This window comes from Gossypium raimondii, chromosome 1 (genome assembly GCF_025698545.1).
Source record: "Gossypium raimondii isolate GPD5lz chromosome 1, ASM2569854v1, whole genome shotgun sequence".
Lineage (NCBI taxonomy): Eukaryota > Viridiplantae > Streptophyta > Magnoliopsida > Malvales > Malvaceae > Gossypium > Gossypium raimondii.
Window position 1 is genome coordinate 41,944,962 of NC_068565.1, and position 21,538 is coordinate 41,966,499.

The 21,538-nt window shown below is 35.2% G+C and overlaps 1 protein-coding gene and 1 long non-coding RNA gene across 2 annotated transcripts; both read left to right on the forward strand.

The window, feature by feature from the left end:
• Nucleotides 1-9,907: 9,907 nt before the first annotated feature.
• Nucleotides 9,908-11,826, forward strand: LOC105785877 (uncharacterized). Its single transcript, XR_001131232.2, has 3 exons — nucleotides 9,908-10,263; nucleotides 11,397-11,464; nucleotides 11,569-11,826. It is a non-coding gene; the product is annotated as an uncharacterized LOC105785877 (long non-coding RNA).
• Nucleotides 11,827-14,458: 2,632 nt separating this feature from the next.
• On the forward strand, nucleotides 14,459-15,251 carry LOC105785876 (peptidyl-prolyl cis-trans isomerase). The gene has a single exon (XM_012612072.2). It carries the CDS (start codon nucleotides 14,538-14,540, stop codon nucleotides 15,057-15,059), a length of 522 nt encoding a protein of 173 aa, XP_012467526.1. The 5' UTR covers nucleotides 14,459-14,537; the 3' UTR covers nucleotides 15,060-15,251.
• The last annotated feature ends 6,287 nt before the right edge of the window (nucleotides 15,252-21,538 follow it).

The following is a 21,538-nucleotide window of genomic DNA, read 5'->3' on the forward strand; positions in this document are numbered from 1 at the left end:
TCAAGATTTCTGTCAGGATTTAGTTCCAGTCTTGGGTTAGGTTCCATTTCTGACGGCAACTTTCCCTGTGACTTTATTTTCTCAATTGATGTGGTCAACTCTCTTATAGACGCATTGATTTTCTGTTGAAAATATTTTGTTTTCTTCTGAAAATTAACAGTTTGTCGTTGTATTTTGTTGTTGGAAAGCAAGCGCATTAGCTGCTAATTTATTGATCATGGTTTCTAGAGAGGTATCTGAATCTCGCTTTTGTTATGGAAATCAGTTTTGGTATGGTTGATTATACTGTAGGTTAGCCCCATAACTCAAGTTAGGATGGTTTTTCCATCCTTGGTTATATGTACTTGCATAAGGGTCATATCGCCTTTAGGGTAGTCCAAGCAAGTTCCCCGCAACATCCAAATGGGTCATAGTATCATCACAAAAATTGGGGCATGCATCAGTTGTATGTTCGGGTGTTGCACAAATTTCGCATAGTCGGGCTGGTCTATCAATTTTATTAGTAAGTCTATCAATTTTATCGTCTAAAGTTGAATTACTTAGCCGACGAACCCTTCTAGTGGGTTCAAGATTGGCTCGAAATTATTGTGTATTTATAGCCATCGTGGAGATAAAGTCCCTTGCCTATTGAGGGGTCATGTTCTGTTACCCCATGTTGTGGGTAACTTGCACATAACTTCTTAAATAGCTCTCAATAGTCGTAAAGAGACTCCACATCTTTTTGCCTTATCCCAACAATCTTTCTCCTTAACTCAGCTGCAAACGATGCTGGAAAAAATCTGTTGAGAAAAAAATGAGAAAGATCAGTCCAAGTTGTGATAGATCCAAGAGGCAGATAAAATAACCATTTCCTAGAAGAATTTGTTAGGGAAAAAAGGAAAACACGTAATTTGATTTGATCCTCAATTACGCCCTAAGGTTTCATACTAAGACAAACCATATAAAACTCTTTCAGATGTTTATGTGGAATCTTATTTTGCAATCCACAAAAAGTCGGCAGAAACTGGATTAATCCTGACTTCAACTCAAATTTAGTATCCAAAGTAGGATATGCAATGCATAACAACTGTTGTTCTGTAGGAGCTTCAGCCATTTACCGAATTGTTTGAGCCATAGGTTGTTGTGCTAGATTCAGGTTTACGTTAACCCTAGCGTTAGACACTTCTTCTGGTGGGTCGACTTCTATTCTTTCGTTCTCCAATGTTTGAGTAAGGTTTTCGTTAACCCTAGACTCAACTTCATCGCCTGCTTCTATTTCTGGCGGTGGGTTACTCTGATGACCAACAAATATAATACCCCCTACCCGTATTCATCGCCGAAATAGGGTATGAGGCATTACTAGATTTTACGGAATAAATTTTTTTTAAAACTCAATATAACCCCTTTATAAATGTCTAATCTTCCCTGCAAATTTTAAATCGAGACCAATCCAACACAACCAATCCATTTCAATATATTTTCAAGATAGATTTATCGAATTTATAAGATAATCTCATCACATACCAAAACCAAAATTTGTTAGCCATACCAATGGCTAACCATACATTCATTTCACATTAACATCTACTTTACTAGCTTATACATGCCATTAATTTCCAAAATAAAGTTTCTTTATATACCGAGATCTTTAGATTGATAGTGTGATACGTCTTCGACCAAATCCGACCTCTGAGCTCTTAACACTACAAAACAGGGGAAAAGGAAACAGGGTAAGCACTTTGTGCTTAGTAAGCTCATGTAACAAGAATTATACTTACCTAACATTTTCAATACAATGCAATAAACATTCATACATCCATTCAATACATTATTCCCCTATCATGCACAAACTCAACATTCAAATTAGTCCAATAATTTCCATGTATCAATAATATTTATCATGATTGATGAGGTCATCAATTCCATGATTTACATTCCCTTATTATCTTTCCATATTTATCCCGTTGAATTTCTCAGAATTTCGATGGATTTTCAGAGGTACACTTTAGTGTACAAATCCGGGTCCGTCAATTCGTATTCATGTGCGCACATTTCCATTTCAGAGAGCACACTCCCGTGAACCTCATCCTTACAATGGGATTACCATCGAGCTAAATCTCGCAACAACAATTACTCTAATGAGCTTGGATCCGAATTACAAGACAAAGCTAAATTCAGACCCTAATTCGGATTACCCGTCCGGGCTAAATCCATTTTCCACATATTCTTCGGGAGGGCTATATCAGGATAGGATCACCCGTCCGAGCTAGATCCTTTTTACCGTCAATTCCTTTTCAGAGATCCATCAAATTTTCCTTCCATTCAACCAGGATTTCTTCCCTTTTTTATCAAATATATCAATGTTTCATCAATTTTCATATAATGAACATTCAAATCATATTCACATCAACAACAAACATTTCAAACATTTAAGTTTATAATTCAAGTTACACGAACTTACCTCGATACTTGTTCGTAAACAAAAATCTACTAATCCCGAACTTTTTCTTTTCCTCGATCTAGCTTCGTATTTGAACTTTCCGGATCTAGATAAATAAATTTAATCATTAATCTAATACATGTCATGTTCATATGTAACATTCTCTATAATTTCATTATTATTTATAGTGCATTCAAAGCTGTCTCACTGAGTCACAGTCACTAAATTATTTATATCTTGAGCTACAGAACTCCAAATTAAGATCCGTTAATTTTCCCTGAAACTAGACTCACATATATTATTACCATAAAATTTTAAGAATTTTTTGTTTAGCCAATAAGTACAGTTTATTCTTTAAAGTTTCCCATGTTTCACTATTTAACAGTTCCGACCCCTCTTCACTAAAAATTAATTATCTCATTTTAAAGAATTTGGATGATGTTTTTGTTTGTTTAATATGAAAATTGACTCATTAAGGATTCTAACCATATAAATTATAACTCATAATCATTTTTGTTAAATTTTTAATGATTTTCCAAAGTCAGAACAGGGGAACCCGAATTCATTCTGACCTTGTCTCACAAAATCTATTATATCTCATGATTTACAATTCTATTGCTTACACCGTTTCTTTTATAAGAAACTAGACTCAATAAAATTTAATTTCATATTTTATTCATCCTCTAATTCAATCTCTACAATTTTTGGTGATTTTTCAAAGTTAGACTACTGCTGCTGTCCAAAATTGTTTTAGTGTTTGATGTTAATTACCATTTTTCCCTAAACTTTCAATAAATGATAATTCCATCCCTGCTCAATTAACCTCTCAATTGAGCTGATTTTTCTCAAACAACACTTTATTCTATCACTTTAAACTACTTTATAACCTTTGGAAATCAGAATTTTAGCACTAGACTTTAATTCCAAACTTTTTCACAATTAAGTCCTACAAATCAATTTCTATTGAAATTACCTAATAAAATCATCTCATAAACAAATTAAAGCTTAAATTTCATCCTATTTCATCATAAAATTCCAGCACATATTCATAGCAACTTTCAAATTCATTCATAAAATCAAAAACTAATGAATTTAGTAATAGGACCTAGTTGTAAAAGTCTTAGAAACACAAAAATTACAAGAGAAAGGCAAGGATTAACTCACTTGGTGCAAAAATTATGAAAAACCAGCTTGAAGAAACCCCTAGGATGTTTTTTGGTGATGAGAATGCAGAAAAATAAAGAGAATTCTAGATATTCCACTTTAGTCCTAACTTTTAAAGTAAATTTTGCAATATTCCAATTTTACCCTTAATTCTTCAATTCTCCTGATTTTTCTCAGCGTATGCCGCCCAAAATATCTTCTTTTGGGCTTATTTTCAATTTATGTCCCTCCTCATTTAACAATTGAGCTATTTAATCCTTCTAGTAACTTTTACACCTTTTTCAATTTAGTCCTTTTCACTTAATTGACTACCCAAACATTAAAATTTTCCAAAGAAATTTTAATACCATATTACTAACACTTCATAAATATTTATAAAAATATTTTTGACTCAATTTTATGAGATCGAGGTCTCGATACCTTGTTGTTACCTAATTTCTTCAATAATTTCTTTTTCTAACTAACCACTAAATTGGTAAAATTTTTCTATCGATATTTTCATACGATTTTCCTATCATACCAATATCCATGCAAAAATATTAAAATAAATTTCTCTTTAAATCGGATTTGTGGTTACAAACCACTATTCCGATAACTTTGAATTTGGGCAATTACACCTCTGACTACTTTTTTCGTAGCTTTGTTTCCTTACGATTAGCTCTTCAGTCTTTTCTATTTTTGAATCAAACGCAAGATTTCCTGGAGCAGATATAGTCATAAGTAAAAGAAAAAAAGATTAGTATGTTACCAGTCCCCGGCAACAACGCCAAAATTTGGTGTGTCGCTGGAAGTACAAAAAATAACCTATCCTTATGAAATAACGAAAAGAATAGTATAAGGGAAGTAGGGTCAAATCCTTAGTGACTGGATTGCTACAACTTTTTGTTCCTCAAAATCCTACGCACAATCATGCCCAATAAAAACAGTGTACCTGGGAAAAATAAAAAAGACAAAATTAAAAATATGGACGAGTTGAAATTGTAAAAAGAAACATAATTGAGGAAAAAGATTCTTCAATTTGAGGGATTCCAACCTCCTATTTTCTCGATCCTCCTTGGGTTCAATTCTAAGCTTTTAGGAGATCATTTTCATGACAGAATAAGCCAATTATAGTGGAAGAGGACTCCTATGACCACCAGCTTCACTTAGATTTTAGACTTACGATTTAGAGGAACCTGACTCTAGCCAACTGTCACTTCTGTGGGACCGTCTTACACTGGATCATCATTTCTCAATGGCAAATGTCATGCTATTTCGTCTCTTGAGCTTGACAACCACTGACGCAGTAAGTTAGCGAACTGACTGTGCAATCTTCCCAAAACATACAAAGCGACCGTTCCTTGCACAAGATGAAAAGATCACTTTTAGAAGAACATGGACGGAAACGTCAGTCCTGTAATGTAGAGAAATGATGAATACTCGTTGAGAAGGTTAAGTGCGGGTTCTAAGCCTCGTGAACGTTTTTTAAGGAATCTTGGTAACCTTTGGCTAGATGAATGGCTCATGCTTTTCGGGAAAAAAATAAGTTTAATGGAATAAAATTTTATTGAAAAATAAAGGAACAAAAAGTTATGAACTTTAGGGAGAGGGGTTTTTTTACAGAAAATGATGCGTGAATATTCATGTCACTCCATCCCTTATTTATAGTTATAGAAACCTTAGTTTGTTCCTATTTAAACTCTTAAAAGATAAATAAAAATATCATATGAAATTAAATATAAATAATATCATAATAATCCTAACAATAATCTTAAAAATAAAATTTGAATTTAAATAGAGTCTTTTGTTCATAAATCTCTTGTTTGAATTTTGCCCTAAGTCTTTTGCACTTTGTATTTTCGGCACCATTTCTTTTCTATTTCGCATGCTAACCTATTTTATCTTTAAATTCATGCTTTTTTCCTCTAAACTTCCGTTTACCTTCAATTTAGTCCCTACAAGATAAAAAAAACCATAAAAAAACCCAAATTAGTAGGATCATACTCAAAATATATATGCAATTAACACATAAAAGTATGTCATTTTAGAGTATTATCACTTGCTATGTGGGTGTCGAGTGTTCAAGCGTCTGTTTTAGACCTTCAAGCAATGTCGGGATGTATTCTAATACTACAAGCCCTTAGTACAAATAAACGGTACCTTTATGTATGATAGATATACCCATAGGCTCTTGTTGGCTGTGGCACAAGATGGTAATCAGAGGGTCCTTCCAATTGCATTTGCAATAACACCGGGGGAGAAAGTAGACGATTGAAATTTCTTTTTGTCTAGGTTGAGGAGGCATGTCTGCCCTTAACCTGATATATGTGTTATATCAGATCGGGGAACTGGAATACTATCCACAATTGAATGACAGGGAAGCCTTTGGGATCGCACACACCATCGGTACTGCCTAAGGCACGTTGCGTCCAACTATTACCGGCAATATCAATCTACCATTAAGCAACAATAAGTGGCAAACATGAGTATATGATTGCCACCAGTATTATTTGGTTTGTAATGTTTTGATTGTATTTTTATATTTTTTGGTATGTAATCGTCACTATGCACTTATATTGACAGGGTACGAGATCATGAAGGACTGCTTTCATGAGATGTTGGCAATATTATGGTCAATTAACTCGGTAAGGGCAGCACATCTTGAAAACATACTATTCAAATAATGTACACAAGTATACGGGCGGGCTATGATATGGCCACATGACATCGAACCTGGCAGAATGCATCAATTCTGTTTTAAAGGGAACGCGTCATTTGCCAATAACCGCAGTTGTGAAAAAGATATACTTCCATCTAAAGAACTATTCCTAAAGCGAGCGGTGAGTTATGTTGGGCAATTACAGTGAGGCCATGTATAGTGCCTGACAGTAGTGGAAGAAATTAATAATGGTAAGGTAAGGGAAAACTGCATATACGCAGCTTGTCACTCGCGCGCTGACTTATGGTTTCGGATGATGGAGTTCGACAAGTCAGACCAATGTATTGCCAGGGGTGTACCGGGTACACCTGAGAAATAGGACTTGTGACTGTGAGATATTTGATGCACTTCGTTATCCATGCGCTCATGTAATTGCAAATTGTATGAATCTCTGTATGGATCTAATGGGCTTTGTCGACGAAATGTACAAATTAGAAAACTCGTACAATGTGTGAAGACACATATTTCTACCGGTCCTAGATGAATGTAAGTGGCCGCCTGTATTGCTTGCTCCATTTAAGTTTTTACCCGGTAGAGATTTGTGTCGCAAACCAAAATGTTGACCTTACTCGACTTGAATATACAACAACATGGATATTCGGGAGCGCTCAAACTAGCAGAGGTTATGCGGGTGCTGTAGGAACCCGGGTCATACAATGTCGTTCTGTCCACATCGAAGTTAAACATTATAATATGTCTTTATGGGAATTGTTAGCCATTTTTAATCCAAAACAAATTTAATATTTGTTCATGTAAATTTTCAAAAAAAAAACATTTGATGTTTTTGTTCAAATCAAATCTTATTGCAATGCTATGTGAAAATATTCAAGGTAAATTCGAATTTTGATTAGGGTTTAATGGATAGCTAAATCAGATAGTGTACCAAAAAAGATTCAAAAGAACTTATATTAATTTAAATAATACAATTTACAATTCATCAGTACATATGCCGGTCAGAATCTGTGCCACATCGGGGTGGTCGATGTTTACGCTTTGAATTCCTTCTAGGTTCAACTTTCGGTTGAGGTTATGGTTGTCGGGGTTTGCCTTTGGTCAATGTAGATCATTGCATTCATGCAACTTTCAATCTATACCTAAGTGGTTGGAAAGATGACCCACCATGATAGAACAAAGATGTCAAAGGTGTCTGCCTCACCCAGGGCGAATAGGCGTAACTATGTTCAGTCCCATAAGCCAATGGGATAACGAGTGGACTCTTTGTCGGTGCCTCATGCATAGATGGCCTATGCATCGTCGTATGCGTTACCATCATTTGGAAATGAGATAGACCGGGCATGTACCACATCGGTGATAGATGACTAACAATCCAACCTGACATAGGACTAGAAATAGAAAAATGTGGTGTAATATTTTGTACTTATGTAAAAATAAAAGAGTTAGGATACGGGCTAGAATAAGACGGTACACAATGAAGGGGATATGGTGAGGGCGATGATGCCCAGGCTGTCGGGTCTGATTCTTACGTGGGTACTGATGATGGGCCCGTCCCGCCACCCCTTCGGCTTTAAAAGGGCCCGTCGTGGCCTACTCGTATGGGGACGCCGAACGCCTCTCCTCTTCAGTCAACAAATATGGCTTGCCATGGATCTTAAACCATGACTTGTAATTTGGATCGTATGCTAAATCCAGAACTAGAATTGTATCGCAAGTAGGTAAAAAATCATATCGATTATTCCACATCTCAATGTATTACGAGTGGAATACAGGTCAATTCGTATCCGGTCATCGTAAATCGATACGATGCAGATCATCAAGCTCCTAAGGTGTCAGGAGAATCGATTTCCAGAATCCGAACTGTTGCAACGCTCTACCGCCTCATGCATCTCGACAATAGCGTATACTAACAATGGGACCTAAATATGCTAAGCGTTGGGAGTCACAAAGAATTCTTTAAGAATTACTGCCCAAATTGTTGGTTATTCGTATGGTATCTATTCAAACTATATGAGTGTGATAAAAACATTAGATATATATATACTACTAAATACTAAATACGAAATTGACTACATTATTTGTATATAGTTTAAAATTAAATAAATAAATACATGCATCCGCTTCCGATCGTTGGTCCAGTAGAAGCAACATATCTTTAAATTCGATAGGTAATCCTATGTGACTCGGGGCATGGTTCCACCTATTTCAATAACTTATTAGCATAATAATTTTATTTTAAATCAATTTAATAATGGTAATATATATTGAATTTTACCTTATTACGAGTGGGAATGTATACGGGTAGTCCACTCGAGGACGTAAAAATGGAAGGATATACGCTAAGCGTATCGTACTCTTTTCTCTTCAGTAGAATCTTCCGCCAGCTCTACGAAATTATTTCGTAACTAGATCATTTCGATCCGACCTCTGATAATCATCTCCGGTACCACACCCAAAAGTTCGTAATAGACGGTCCCCCAATTAACAGACTGAACAAACCCGATGACTACCGATCCGTCCACGGGTAACCCAACTGTAATTGCACATCCTTTAGAATGATAATACACTCACCGCATGGAAGATGGAATGTGTGCGCCTTTAGTCTCCACCTCTCCACCAACGCATTTATGAGTTTCGGGTCCAGCTTATGCCCCAGCCTAAGTAGGCCACGTAGAAAAAATCAGCTTCCCACAAGTATGTTTCGATCAACAGTGATGGAAGACCATGTAGATTACGAAAATGACATTGCAAAATTCGATCTTTCACCTATTTTGCATATCCACCTATTTTGCATAAAAAAGTTATAAAAAAATATAAAGTTCAATTATAACTATGAAATAAAAAAATTAATTTTTTTAAATTTAAAAATTTATTCTTACCATTTGCAATTAATTGACGAAGATGTGCTTGTCATCAAGACGAATTAGAGACCCGACCATTGCTAAATTGAACACGAACAAATTTTTAATAAAAATACTGTTCTTGGAATTACCAATAAAAATAATAAAAATATTAACTTAGATAAAAATAGAATTTAGGATAATAATTTGAAAGCTTTTTGAGAATTGTGAGAAATTTGAGAAATTAGAAGAGAATTTGTGAGAATTGTGTGTGAAAATTGTGTAAGGGGTTTTTAATTTTTTTTGGACCGTTGGGGGTCGAACGACTAGTTCAAATAGCCGTTGAGTTTACCGTTGGAGCACAGGCAAAAGCGGGCCCACGTGGATGCTTTTTACAAAAAGGCTTCCACGTAAGCGCGTTTTACCTGACATCAGCGATAAAAGCATTGAGCTGAACGCACTTTTCTGCGTTTTCCCTGAAAACGACACCATCTCGGTGCGTTTTTGTGAAAATGGACCATTCTAATCATTTTTGAAAAAAATCGACCCATTTCTGTAATTTTTTTTAAAAAAATTACTTTATCTGCACAATTGGTCGTGTGTAGAGGTGATCATGGGCCGGGTGGCCCGGCCCGACCCGATGGCCCACCCGAAATATGGAAGGGTTCGGGTAAAAATGTAGGACCGAAATATGGGTTTAGGCAAAAAACGAGACCCGTTTAGAAAACAGGCTGGGCCTCGGGCAAAATTTTTTTGGCCTGGGTCCTGCCCGGCCCGAATATAATAAATATATATTAAAAAAATTATCATTTCCTTAATTCCTTTCCCCTCCCCATTTCCCATTTCCCTTTTTCCATTTCCCTAACCCATAAAAATCCCTAAGCCTTTCCCTCCCCCCTTCTTTTCCCCAATTCCAAAATCCACCTCCACCTCCACTGATCCACAATTCCACCTCCAATCCTCCACGCTCCACCTATTTCCAGAATCAACTCTTACAAGTACTCTAGCAGCGGGTATTCCTTCAACAGGAAAGAAAGTAATCGACAGTACTCAAGCTTGATCAAGAAGGGTACCTTTGCAAATGTATAAAGATCTGGCACTGTCTTCTCGAAATCGAAAGGTAAAGGAAGAGGAAAAATAAAGAGGTTAGAGCGGTGTTTCTACGTCTTCTACCTTTGAATTTCAAGGTGAGTTTGCTACTGTTAACAATGTTAAGTTGTTAACCCTAGTTTATGTCGAAGTAATTTTTTGCTTTTTGCTTTTTTTATTTTTGGATTGATGAACTGATGATATCTATTAAATGTCTAAGATGTTAACCCTTCTCAATTTCCTCTCATATTATTTTCTATCTCAATACTCAATACTGTTGATTATCATTGCTAATTACCGAGACTATGTTAACTGGTACCGAGTGAGTGACACATACAGGTTTATGTCGATTATCTTGCATTCCCTCAAAAAATGAGTGAGAATTTCTGAACAAACTAATGCTTTAATGCCATTGTCTAGAACCCATATTTTGTTACTTTTGTATGTTCCCTGCTTAAATGATTGATTATTTCATATTCAACTGTAATGTATTCATTCAACGAGTTATTATTGATTTAATATTAATATATTTTTCAATCTGTTTAAATATACGTTGGACGTAAATATTTTAAGAAAAAATAGAAACATGGAGAGAAATACATATTACATTAGCATTTTCTTGTTTGACTTGGTGGGTCTTAATCCATTATAATTATGTCCCCTGAAATGTTAAAAAGAGTGTTGAAATAAAAGTTTTGTTTGCTTTAGAGAAAAACCTTTCTATTTTTCATGTATGTAGATGGTTTTCCAGAAGCAAAGGGATGGAAATCATGGTGTATCTGTAAGATTTTTTTTAGGACCTTTTTTTGTGATTTTATGATTGGGGACTCCTTTGGTTAACAAGATCTTTGATTTGTGATGTTTCACATTGATAAAAATAAAAGAGGGGGATTTCAATGTTTAAAAAGGTCAAAAGTTGAGGGATGCAATGTGTTTGGTCCATGATTTAACATCACATTACTAGACTGTTGATTCTCACACCACCTTATTAACACGGTTCATAAAGGAACACATTTGACTTTACAGTTACTTTTCTCATTTCTATTTTCAAGTCAGCTTGCTTTCATGGTTGCTTCTTTGTTTGATTTGATTCCTTACCATTCCATACTCCTTTTTTTTTCTTTTCATCCTCACTGATGATTGATTAGGATAGCATTAGTTATACCCTCAATTACTTCAAGATTTCAATGCTGATGGATTAATACAAACTTCTAACTTAATTTTATCTCAGATATCTTGCTTAAAATCTTAAAACCCTTTTTGCAACTTGTTAGCTATACATCCCAACACTTTTCGCAAGTAAGAAATATGTAATTCCAACTCAGTATAACTCTGTTATTGACTGTCTTTGTAATTTGTTCATTTAATCTCATCTTTTTTGTTTTTGCTTTGTTTTATTACAGAAACAAGCAACATTGAAATCGATTTGGCTTACCTTGGCTTACCTTAGCTTCCTTTCTCGTAAGCTTTCATTTACATTTTCTTTTTAGAATTTAATTTAATTTAATTTGATTTTCTTTTATTTTACTTTGTACAACATTTTCTTTTATTATGATGCAGTTTGAATTTTATTCAAGGTAAAGAAGTCTGTCTATGTATTCTTAGCAGATGAATGATCATAAAACATTTGTTTTCTGATTAAAATTGATTGATTTATTTTTATAGAGCACATACTTTGCATTTAATTGCAGTTTGGATGAAATTGGCCCTAAAAGGAGCTGTCAAACTTTAAATATCGAATTAAAATAATCATTTTAAGGACCAGCTTTTATTAAAAATGTCCATCATATATTTTTATATTATTTCTCTAATTTAATATTTAACGCGATTGAATTTTAGATATTCTTCTAAAATAAGATTATTTTATCGAGAATTAATATATTATTTATACTTAAGTTCCATAATAGAACTATGGATACTTTGGTTAATGTATGGAACTATGGATATTTTGGTTGGTTGATTATATTTTGCAATTATTTTATACAATTTTGGTGTTTACTAAAAAAAAGGGGCTGGGCCGGCTCTGGACAAAATTTTAGGCCCATATTTTTGGCCGGGCCAAGCCCAGGCCTAGGAAGCGGGCCAAATTTTTTTTAAACCCAGCCCGGCCCATGAGTACCTCTAGTCGTGTGTGTACCATTTGTGCAAGGATTTGTTATCTTGCACCTCTCTAATTTTAAACCTAAGACTCCTGCAAATATATAATTTCAAATCTACAGCCTCTCATATAGAAATTCTGATATCATCATATAATGATAATTTACATTAATTACTTAAAATAAAATTATTAAAAAATAATTAATGTGTTGTTGGTTAATTAAGTTAAAAGAAAAGGCAGACCCAATAGAAAGAAGCAATCAGAAGGCGGGGTTGATTTTGTTAGCCCATGTTTGTTTATTGGGCCAAAGTCTACCAGAGGGTTTTACTTGTTGGTGGCATCCCAACTAACTCATCATCCTACCTCTATTCATCGTTCGCCTGTTTATTGCAATCAAAAACCTCTAAATACATGTAAGATGATTATTCAACCAAGATTATCTTTCCCTGTGAAAATCAAAGGCATATTCGTCCCCCTAGATTGGCATCTATCGTTCAATTCTGCTTAACCAATCACATATTTTACTTTATGCTAACGCCCATTCCCAAGCAAAAGCAGCAGAGCAGAGCATAAAGGGTGGTTGGAGGGACACCATAGGTTTCATCGAGAAGCTAACTGCAATATTATAATAATATATGCTTTTTTTTTTTTGCAGACACGATATGCTAAAATAAGCTTTGTGAGGCAGGGGGTCCGCTATTACTAGAATAAATTCAACCATAGTACATAATTTTAATTGGTTTAATAATAAATGTAATCCACAAATTTATAAAATTTATCAATTTAATCTTAATTTCACAAATTCATCTCACCATATTTGTGTAATTACGTAAATATTAATGCTAAATTTATTGAGTATTTTAAAATTAAGGTCAATATAAAAAATATATGTAAATATTAAAAGTTAAATTTATTATCATACTAATTAAAATTATATATAATTAATGAAAAGCCGTGATTAATTATCACTTTCAAATTTAATAAAGATTAAATTTAATGATCAATTTACTTATTTTAAAAATTAAAGAACTGAAAAGGACTAGATTTGTACCTACCTAGCATGCTCCATGTCTGAAGCAGTGTCGCTCTCTCTCTCTAAAGTCTAAATCAGTCTTTTTGAGTTTTAACTTATTATTTATGAAAATAAGCCGCATCATTTAAAAAAACAAAGAAAGGAAAATAAGCGGAAAAGTGGCCTCCCGCTGCCCCGCATCTCATCTCATACCTAGTGAATTTTTTTATTATTAGTAAACCTGCGGGATTGCTGCCTCAACTACAAGTCTACAACCCCATTTTCTTAGTTTTCTCTTAGCTTTTTTTTCTTAAACACACTCCACATTTGGATCATGTATGCTATGGTTTTTTTATTGATATAAAACATAAACATAATACAAATGATTAAAAATTAAAATTTTAAATTTAAATATAATGTTAATAAATTTCATTTTATTTTTCTACTGACCTAAGAATATTTAATTATAAATTTTATCCTTTTATTTTATAATTTTTTTTCATAATCTAATCTACTAAAACTTAGGCCAATTAGATAATATTGTTAATCATTATCGACCTATAGATAAGTAATTTAATAATTTATATGCAAACAGCTAATAGAAGTTAGCAGTCATATGTAATAAATTAGCAAAAATCAAATTTACATAACATGGACGGTGCCAAGAGGACTAGTAAGTGCCCAGACTCTCTTAAAATAAAAAAAATTATTATTTCAATCCCTTAAAATTTTAAAATTATAAATTATTTTAATTGTAAAAACCATTTTACCCTAAGATGAAAAGAAATTAAATTTAATAAAAAAGCATATGCGATTTAAAATTTTAGAATTTAATTTTGACATCTGAGAAATAAAATATAGAGAGGAATATCTCAAATTTGGAGAAAATAGTATAGGTATAAAAGAAAGGGTTTTTGTTCGATGGACTGTGATAAAAATGAAAAGGCCCACCAAAAGTAAAATTAAACTCGTACAGTACTAGCTACTACTTTACTAATCCGTGAATACCGACAAAAAGCATATGCCGCCAAGCCAAAGGGCCCCTCGGTTACCAAATGGACTAACTCTAGTTGAACCTATACCTTACGCTGGTTAATCTTTACCCGTCGCGATCAATCCACGTGTCCATATCTCAACGGTCCAGATCCCTCTCCTTTCTATATAAAAGCTCCTCTCTCTCCGTTCAAACCCTATACCTACTCATTGAAGCAGAAAATATCACAAATCTTCTTCTCCTCCTCAGAAATCTTAGTATCATCACTATGGCCTCAAATCCCAGGGTCTTCTTTGACATGACGATCGGTGGTCAGCCCGCTGGTCGGATTGTGATGGAGCTTTTCGCAGATTGCACTCCTCGCACTGCTGAGAACTTCCGTGCCCTCTGTACTGGCGAGAAAGGCGTCGGCCGCAGCGGTAAGCCACTCCACTACAAAGGCTCCTCTTTCCATCGTGTGATCCCTAACTTTATGTGCCAAGGAGGTGACTTCACCGCCGGAAACGGTACCGGAGGTGAATCCATCTACGGATCCAAGTTCGCTGACGAGAACTTCATCAAGAAGCACACTGGTCCCGGTATTCTCTCAATGGCTAACGCTGGACCCGGAACTAACGGATCTCAGTTCTTCATTTGCACGGCTAAGACTGAGTGGCTCGACGGAAAGCACGTTGTGTTTGGACAAGTTGTTGAAGGCATGGATGTGGTGAAAGCCGTTGAGAAAGTTGGGTCTAGCAGTGGAAGAACTTCCAAGCCCGTTGTTGTCGCTGACTGCGGACAGCTCTCTTAGAGAAGAAAAAGAGAAATATGTGTTAAGCTGGGATGTTGTCTAATGTCTAGAATATTTAATGTCTGTCATTTAGACTCTTTTATGGTGCTGTTTTTATCGTCACTGGGTTTGGTGGTTTTCAAGAACTTGCTTTATGTAGTTTTTATGATTTACTACCATTAAATAAGATACTCTTTTTCATCATCATAATAATCTCTGTCTACCTGTGTTTTTAATTTTTGGCAATGGCTTCTTCTCAGCAGTAGAAACCTCACCCACTGGCCGCTCCGTGCGGTGTAATCAAAAGCATTGGTATTTAGTCATCGGTGGTGTAAATTGTTTAGACCTAGTCAATTGTGGAAAATGGATTTTTAAAATAAAGATATTTTTGCAGATAAACTTAAGTAGATGAAGACAAAATATCCAAATAATCTCATGGGTTGTTTTGAATCATTATGGTTACATAGACACTTGTGAAGGAGATGGGGTCCTTGGAGATTGATCCACAGCCTCAGCTGTAAGGCAAAAAATCAAAGCAGGTGATACGTGGAGAGAGACAAGGTTATTTCTTTTGTGATGGAAATAGAGCCTCGTTTCAGATGTGGCGTCCCACCACCGCTTGGCCTTGGGGTTCTTCGATTTTTCCCGAGGTGTGGATGTTGGTCGGACTAATGTGCTTGACTCAATGTCGGTTTGGTTGGGTGTGGTGCTGTACTTTTAGCTTATTTTTTGTCTCATGTTACAGTATCACTATAGTATCTAATCTCACTGCCACCACTGTTTTTTCACTAACCGCAGTAAAACGCACCGCTCATCCAAATTTACCCTCAATGATAAATTTAAACACTAATGTATGGTCGTAATTGTATTTTTAAATTTTTTTTACTATTAACCATTGTTCTTTTTTTCATTTTTGAGTTTTTTTATCAATTTTTGTTTTTTTAATCTATTTTGTCTAATAAATTTAATGAATAAATTCAAGGTTACTTGTTTTCTTTTAATTTTTATATATTTGTTTATTGAGAAATTTTTTAAAGAGTTAATTTTTTAGATAATTATGTTTATTTTCTTTAAATTAAAAATTTTTAATTTAATGTATTATTTACTTATTTTATTATTTTTCACGCTCAATTATTTTATTGAGTTATCTGAATAATAAATTATATATCTTTAAAATATTCTACATATGAAATTTCATATTATCCTGTTAATTTTTAATGATATTTTATTAAATCATTAGAAAAATAAATTAAAAAACCAAGTTTGATAGTCAAAAATACTTAAAAATACAATTAAAATTATTTTGATAAAATATACAAATATTAATGGTCAAATTTGTTATTAAATTTAAATAATAATAAAAGATAAATTTTCTTAGACTTTGTTGTACATGTTTGGTACGGTGCGCCTCAAGTCAAAGAGTAATAGCTAGTTAAAATTAGTAATTTTTTAAAAGATGTAACAATAAATAAAAATTCATATCGAAAAACTTTTAATTTCTCTATAATCTTATATTAGAAGCCTTGGGAGTGGTCTTACTTACCAATTTAATTTGTTCTACCTTTTATTGGAATTGGTTGTTGTAAGAACTTTATAGCTAATTTTTCCACGTCTAATCTCATAAAATAATTATTTTTGAACTTTCAAACATACAAACAAAATTAAATATTACTCATTTTGATCTTATTCATTTTTATTTGCTTTGTGGTTTTATAAAATTAAAAATTCAAAATTTTAAAACCAAAATTTACTCAAAATTCAATTAATCTAGTAACTAGAGTTACAGAAAAAGAGAGATAAGTTTAGTAAAAAATTAAGATACCTTGTATTATAAATTAAAAAAATTCAAATTTCAAAAAATTGAAACTAATCAAAGAACCAGATAATATAATAGAACATTTTACTCTTTTCTCTTGCCCTCTTCTTTCTTAATTTATTCTCTTTTTCCCTTTTTTTATAGTTATCAAAAAAATCATGTAGATAGACGGGCAATTTACTAGAAAAGCCCTTTTTTTTCAAAATTTACCGAAATGGGCTGATTTTTTTATTATTTACCAGAATGTTCCATTTTCTGGGAAATCGCGCTGACGTGGGCGCGATTTCGACGTTGATTACACGTTTGGGTTTTTTGGCTTTCAGGGTTTAAGGTGCAGGCTTTTTGGGGTTTAGGGGTCCCGAAAAAAATTATTTCGAGTTGACGTCTCTGGTCAAATAGTATAAAATCGCTTCTACCAAGATGCTATTTGAGAAGAATTTGTGAAATCGCGCCCTCGTGGACACGATTTTGCTATAGGAGGTCATGTAAGAAATAATTTTTTTTCTAATTTTTCTGAGCAAATAGTATAAAATCGTTTCTACGAGGATGCTATTTGAGAAGAATTGTAATCGCTACTCGTGGACACGATTTTGCTACTGATGGTCATGTAAGAAATAATTTTTTCGATGTTTCGAGCAAATAGTATAAAATCGTTTCTACGAGGATGCTATTTGAGAAGAATTAGAAATCGCTACTGTATGCGATTTTACTCTGATAACAAGTTTTTAATGAGGCTATAAATTAGGCAGAAAATGTTGTTAGAATTCATAAGTCATAGCAGAAACAATTTAGAAAGCCTAAGAAAGTTAGAGTTTCAAAATGAGTGAACGTATTAGTGTTGTTATTTACTACGATGGTGAGGTTTGCCACATCAAGAATGGTGTTGTCTTTTTGTCGGAGAATACGATGCGACTTTCATTTAACCAGAACATAGATTTGACAGAACTTTGTAAAAGAATTAGGCGTAAAATCTTCGGAACGACACCAATGAAAGTTCTGTCAATCACGTATCGATTTTGTTCTTGTGTTGATCCGGTGACATATGACTCGTTCGACATAAAAGGTGCTCGTAGCTTGGAGGCAATGGTGCAGACTCATCTTGCTAGTGGAGCAACTTATATTGAGTTATATGTAAAATTTACGTCGCCAACTGAAGTACTTCCGTCCGGTGTTCGATATGTATACACGACCCCTGACCGACACTCGGTAACCGGGTTACAATATACAGAACAGCCCATGTTCGGTAGAGGTGTCGAATGCACATCCCCCGCAAGACACTCTGTTGGTGGATGGGACATATACGTCGGTGGCTTGACGTTTGATGCTGGAAATACGTACTGGGGAACTGCGTCAAGTTCTAGTGGATGGCAATCTACATCCAATTGGGGACGTTATCAAATGCCCAGAAGAAGGGATGACGTACTACCTACGACGTCAACCGGTAAGGGGACGTCGTACGCTGCAGATGATTGTGGGTTAGAAGATGACTCCGATGTGGATCCACCTCGAGAGCTCGGGCCGGATGGTGCAGAAGTGGTTAATGGTTATTAAAGTGTTCAAAATATGTAAAATTATTAAGCCAAAAAAATATGTAAAATTATTAAGCCAAAAAAATTTAGGTTAGTTTTGGGTTTTTAATTAATTTAGGTTAGGTTTAGAGTTTTTAATTAATTTAGGTTAGATTAGGGTTTTAAATTAATTTAGGTTAGGTTTAGGTTTTTAATTAATTTAGGTTAGGTTAGGGTTTTTAGTTAATTTAGGTTAGATTAGGGTTTTAAATTAATTTAGGTTAGGTTTAGGGTTTTAATTAATTTAGGTTAGGTTAGGGTTTTTAGTTAATTTAGGTTAGATTAGGTTTTTAATTAATTTAGGTTAGGGTTTAGGGTTTTTAGTTAATTTAGGTTAGGTTTAGGGTTTTAATTAATTTAGGTTAGGTTTAGGGTTTTTAATTAATTTAGGTTAGGGTTAGGTTAGGGTTTTCAATTAAATTAGGGTTTTATTTTATTATATCAAATAATATCAAAATTTTCTTAAAAAATTTCTATGCGTATTACATCAAATAAACTTCTATTTTATTACATCAAATAATAAAATTAAATACGGCAATCAATGTCTATGACCGAGGGATTCGGTTCCACATGGCAGCCGTCGACGGTTGCGCGCTGGATTCCTCCTTCCTCTAGCTTCCAGCGGCGGTTGTTCTTCCTCTGGTGGTGATTGTGGTCCTTCCTCCGGTGGTGGTTGTGGTTCTTCCGGTTCCGCATCTGGTTGTCGGACTTGGGACGACGATCCACCTTCAAAGAATAGTGTATGTGGAGGTGTTTGCATCATGAACGACGACGGTGTTTGAAAGCCATACGTTGCTGGCGATTGGTAAAAAAGAGAGCTCCCCGAAGGCATAGTCGATCTCTCCTGCGCTGCTGGCCTAGATATCGACGGTCTGCTCGACATAACAGGAAATGGAGCTGAACCGGGCATTTGGCTCCAAGCTGCCATAGTATTCGGAAAAGGATACATGTAAGGGTTAAGGTACATATAAGGGCTAGGAAACATACCTGGCATCATAGGGAAAGGCGGTTGCGTAGGTATCATTTGTTGAATTGCTGCGTCAGGTGACTGCGTCGGTGCTCTCGTTGGGGCCGGTGATTGCATGCCCGCTGATGATGCGCCGGCTGACTGTCTGGGCCTCATTGAGGGGCTGCCTTCGAAGTCTTCTCCTCTTGGATTTAGAGGCCCGCGCCTTTCCCTTCCGAGACGTAATTGCTGTTGCCTCTCCTATGGCGTAAGTAAATACGGCTTGCCATGGATCCTAAACCATGGCATGTATTCTGAAACACACGCTAACTCTGGAACGATGATTGCTTCCCGAGTAGGTAGATATTCATGCCGATTTTCCCACATTTCCATGTACTCAGACCAGTATCTAGTCCAATCCGTACCTAATTGCCGAATGTCGATTTTATGGTGCTCGTCAAACTCCTCAGGGTCCGCAGGAATCGGTTGTCTACATCCAAACTGTCGTAGCACTCTGTCTGTCTGGTGGGGCTCCACGGTTGCATAGTTGATCAACACCACTTTCACGTGCCAAGCATTCAGATTTTGTAAAAACTTTTCCGGGATTACTGCCCGAATTGCCGGATCCTCGTATGGTGTCCATTGAAACTATATGAACATGATAGAAATATTAGTTATATACATAATACTAAATACTAAATACTAAATATCAATCAACTAGCGAATGTATGGAAATATCTATTTGCAATAATACTTACTTCTGCTTCCGACCGTTGGTCCAATAGAAGCCGTATATCTTCAAGTTCAGACGGTAATCCACGAAAACTTGCCGGATGGTTCCACCTAATTAAATAAATTTTTAGCATACTTTTATTGTATAAATCTACATAATAATTCAAAAATGTAATATAAAAATTTACCTCATTACAAGTGGGAATGTATATGGGTGGTTCACTCGAGGAAGTAGAAATGGAAAGCGAAACCGTGCCCATGATTGCAATAGTGAAAGACAACCTCCGATGTTTGCTCTCCTCGGTCGCGTCGCCCCGCACATATCCCGATATAATGTTGCCAAGACGGCAGACCCCCAACTAAGTTCACCGGCTCCTCTAAAATCAACGAGTTTTAGCAGCCACCTTAGATGTACACGGCTCCGTGACGTGTCTGGCATCAGATAACCTCCAATTATTTGAAGAATGTATGATCGAGCATATCGAATTCTTTGGATTTCGGTTGAATTTACATTCGGCTCGGAGAAGGTGGCACGTATCCAGCCCATCTCGATCTTACCTCCATCCAGCCCAAAAGCTCGTAGCACACCGCCTCCCAATTGCTAGATTGGGCAGACCCGGTGAATGGGTGCCCTTCCACCGGCAATCCCAAATGCATGCTGACATCTTCTAGAGTGATAGTGCACTCTCCACATGGAAGATGAAATGTGTGCATCTCGGTCTCCACCTTCGATCAACGCACTAATCGGTTTGGTCAAACTTGAATCCCTACCTACCGTCGCCACGTGCAAAAACCCGCTTCCGCAGTAGTTCTCTACTAACGGTGATGGAGGAGCATGCATATTCGGATATGGCATTCCAATACCCGATCTTTAGACTTTTATAACAAACAATAAATTAATAATTATCTAAAATACATAAATAAAAAATCTTAAATAATAATTACAAATTAAATTTAATACTTACCATTTTCATTTGCTCCACCGATATGTGATTGCTATCAAGTCGAGTCAATGATCCAGCCATTGATGAAAATATAAAAATTTAAAATTATTTTAAAAATATAAAAAATTATAATTATTTTAAAAATGGATTTGAGAGAATTTTGGAAGGAAATTAAAATTAAATATGAGTTTGAGAGAATTTTGGAAGGAAATTGAGAGGATTAGAGAGGAAAAATTAGATAGGATTTGTTTATGAAAAAAAATAAAGGGGTGGGAGGTATTTATATATATATTTTTTGACCGTTGGGGGGGCAACGGTCAAATTTTTGACCGTTGGGGGTACTGTTCATGCGCGGAGAAGGTCGCGTCCAAGTCAGCGCGACCTTCTGCCATTTACCCTGACATCGTGCTGACGTGGGCGCGATTTCCCGGAAAATGGACCATTCCGGTAAATAATCAAAAAATCAGCCCATTTCGGTAAATTTTGAAAAAAAA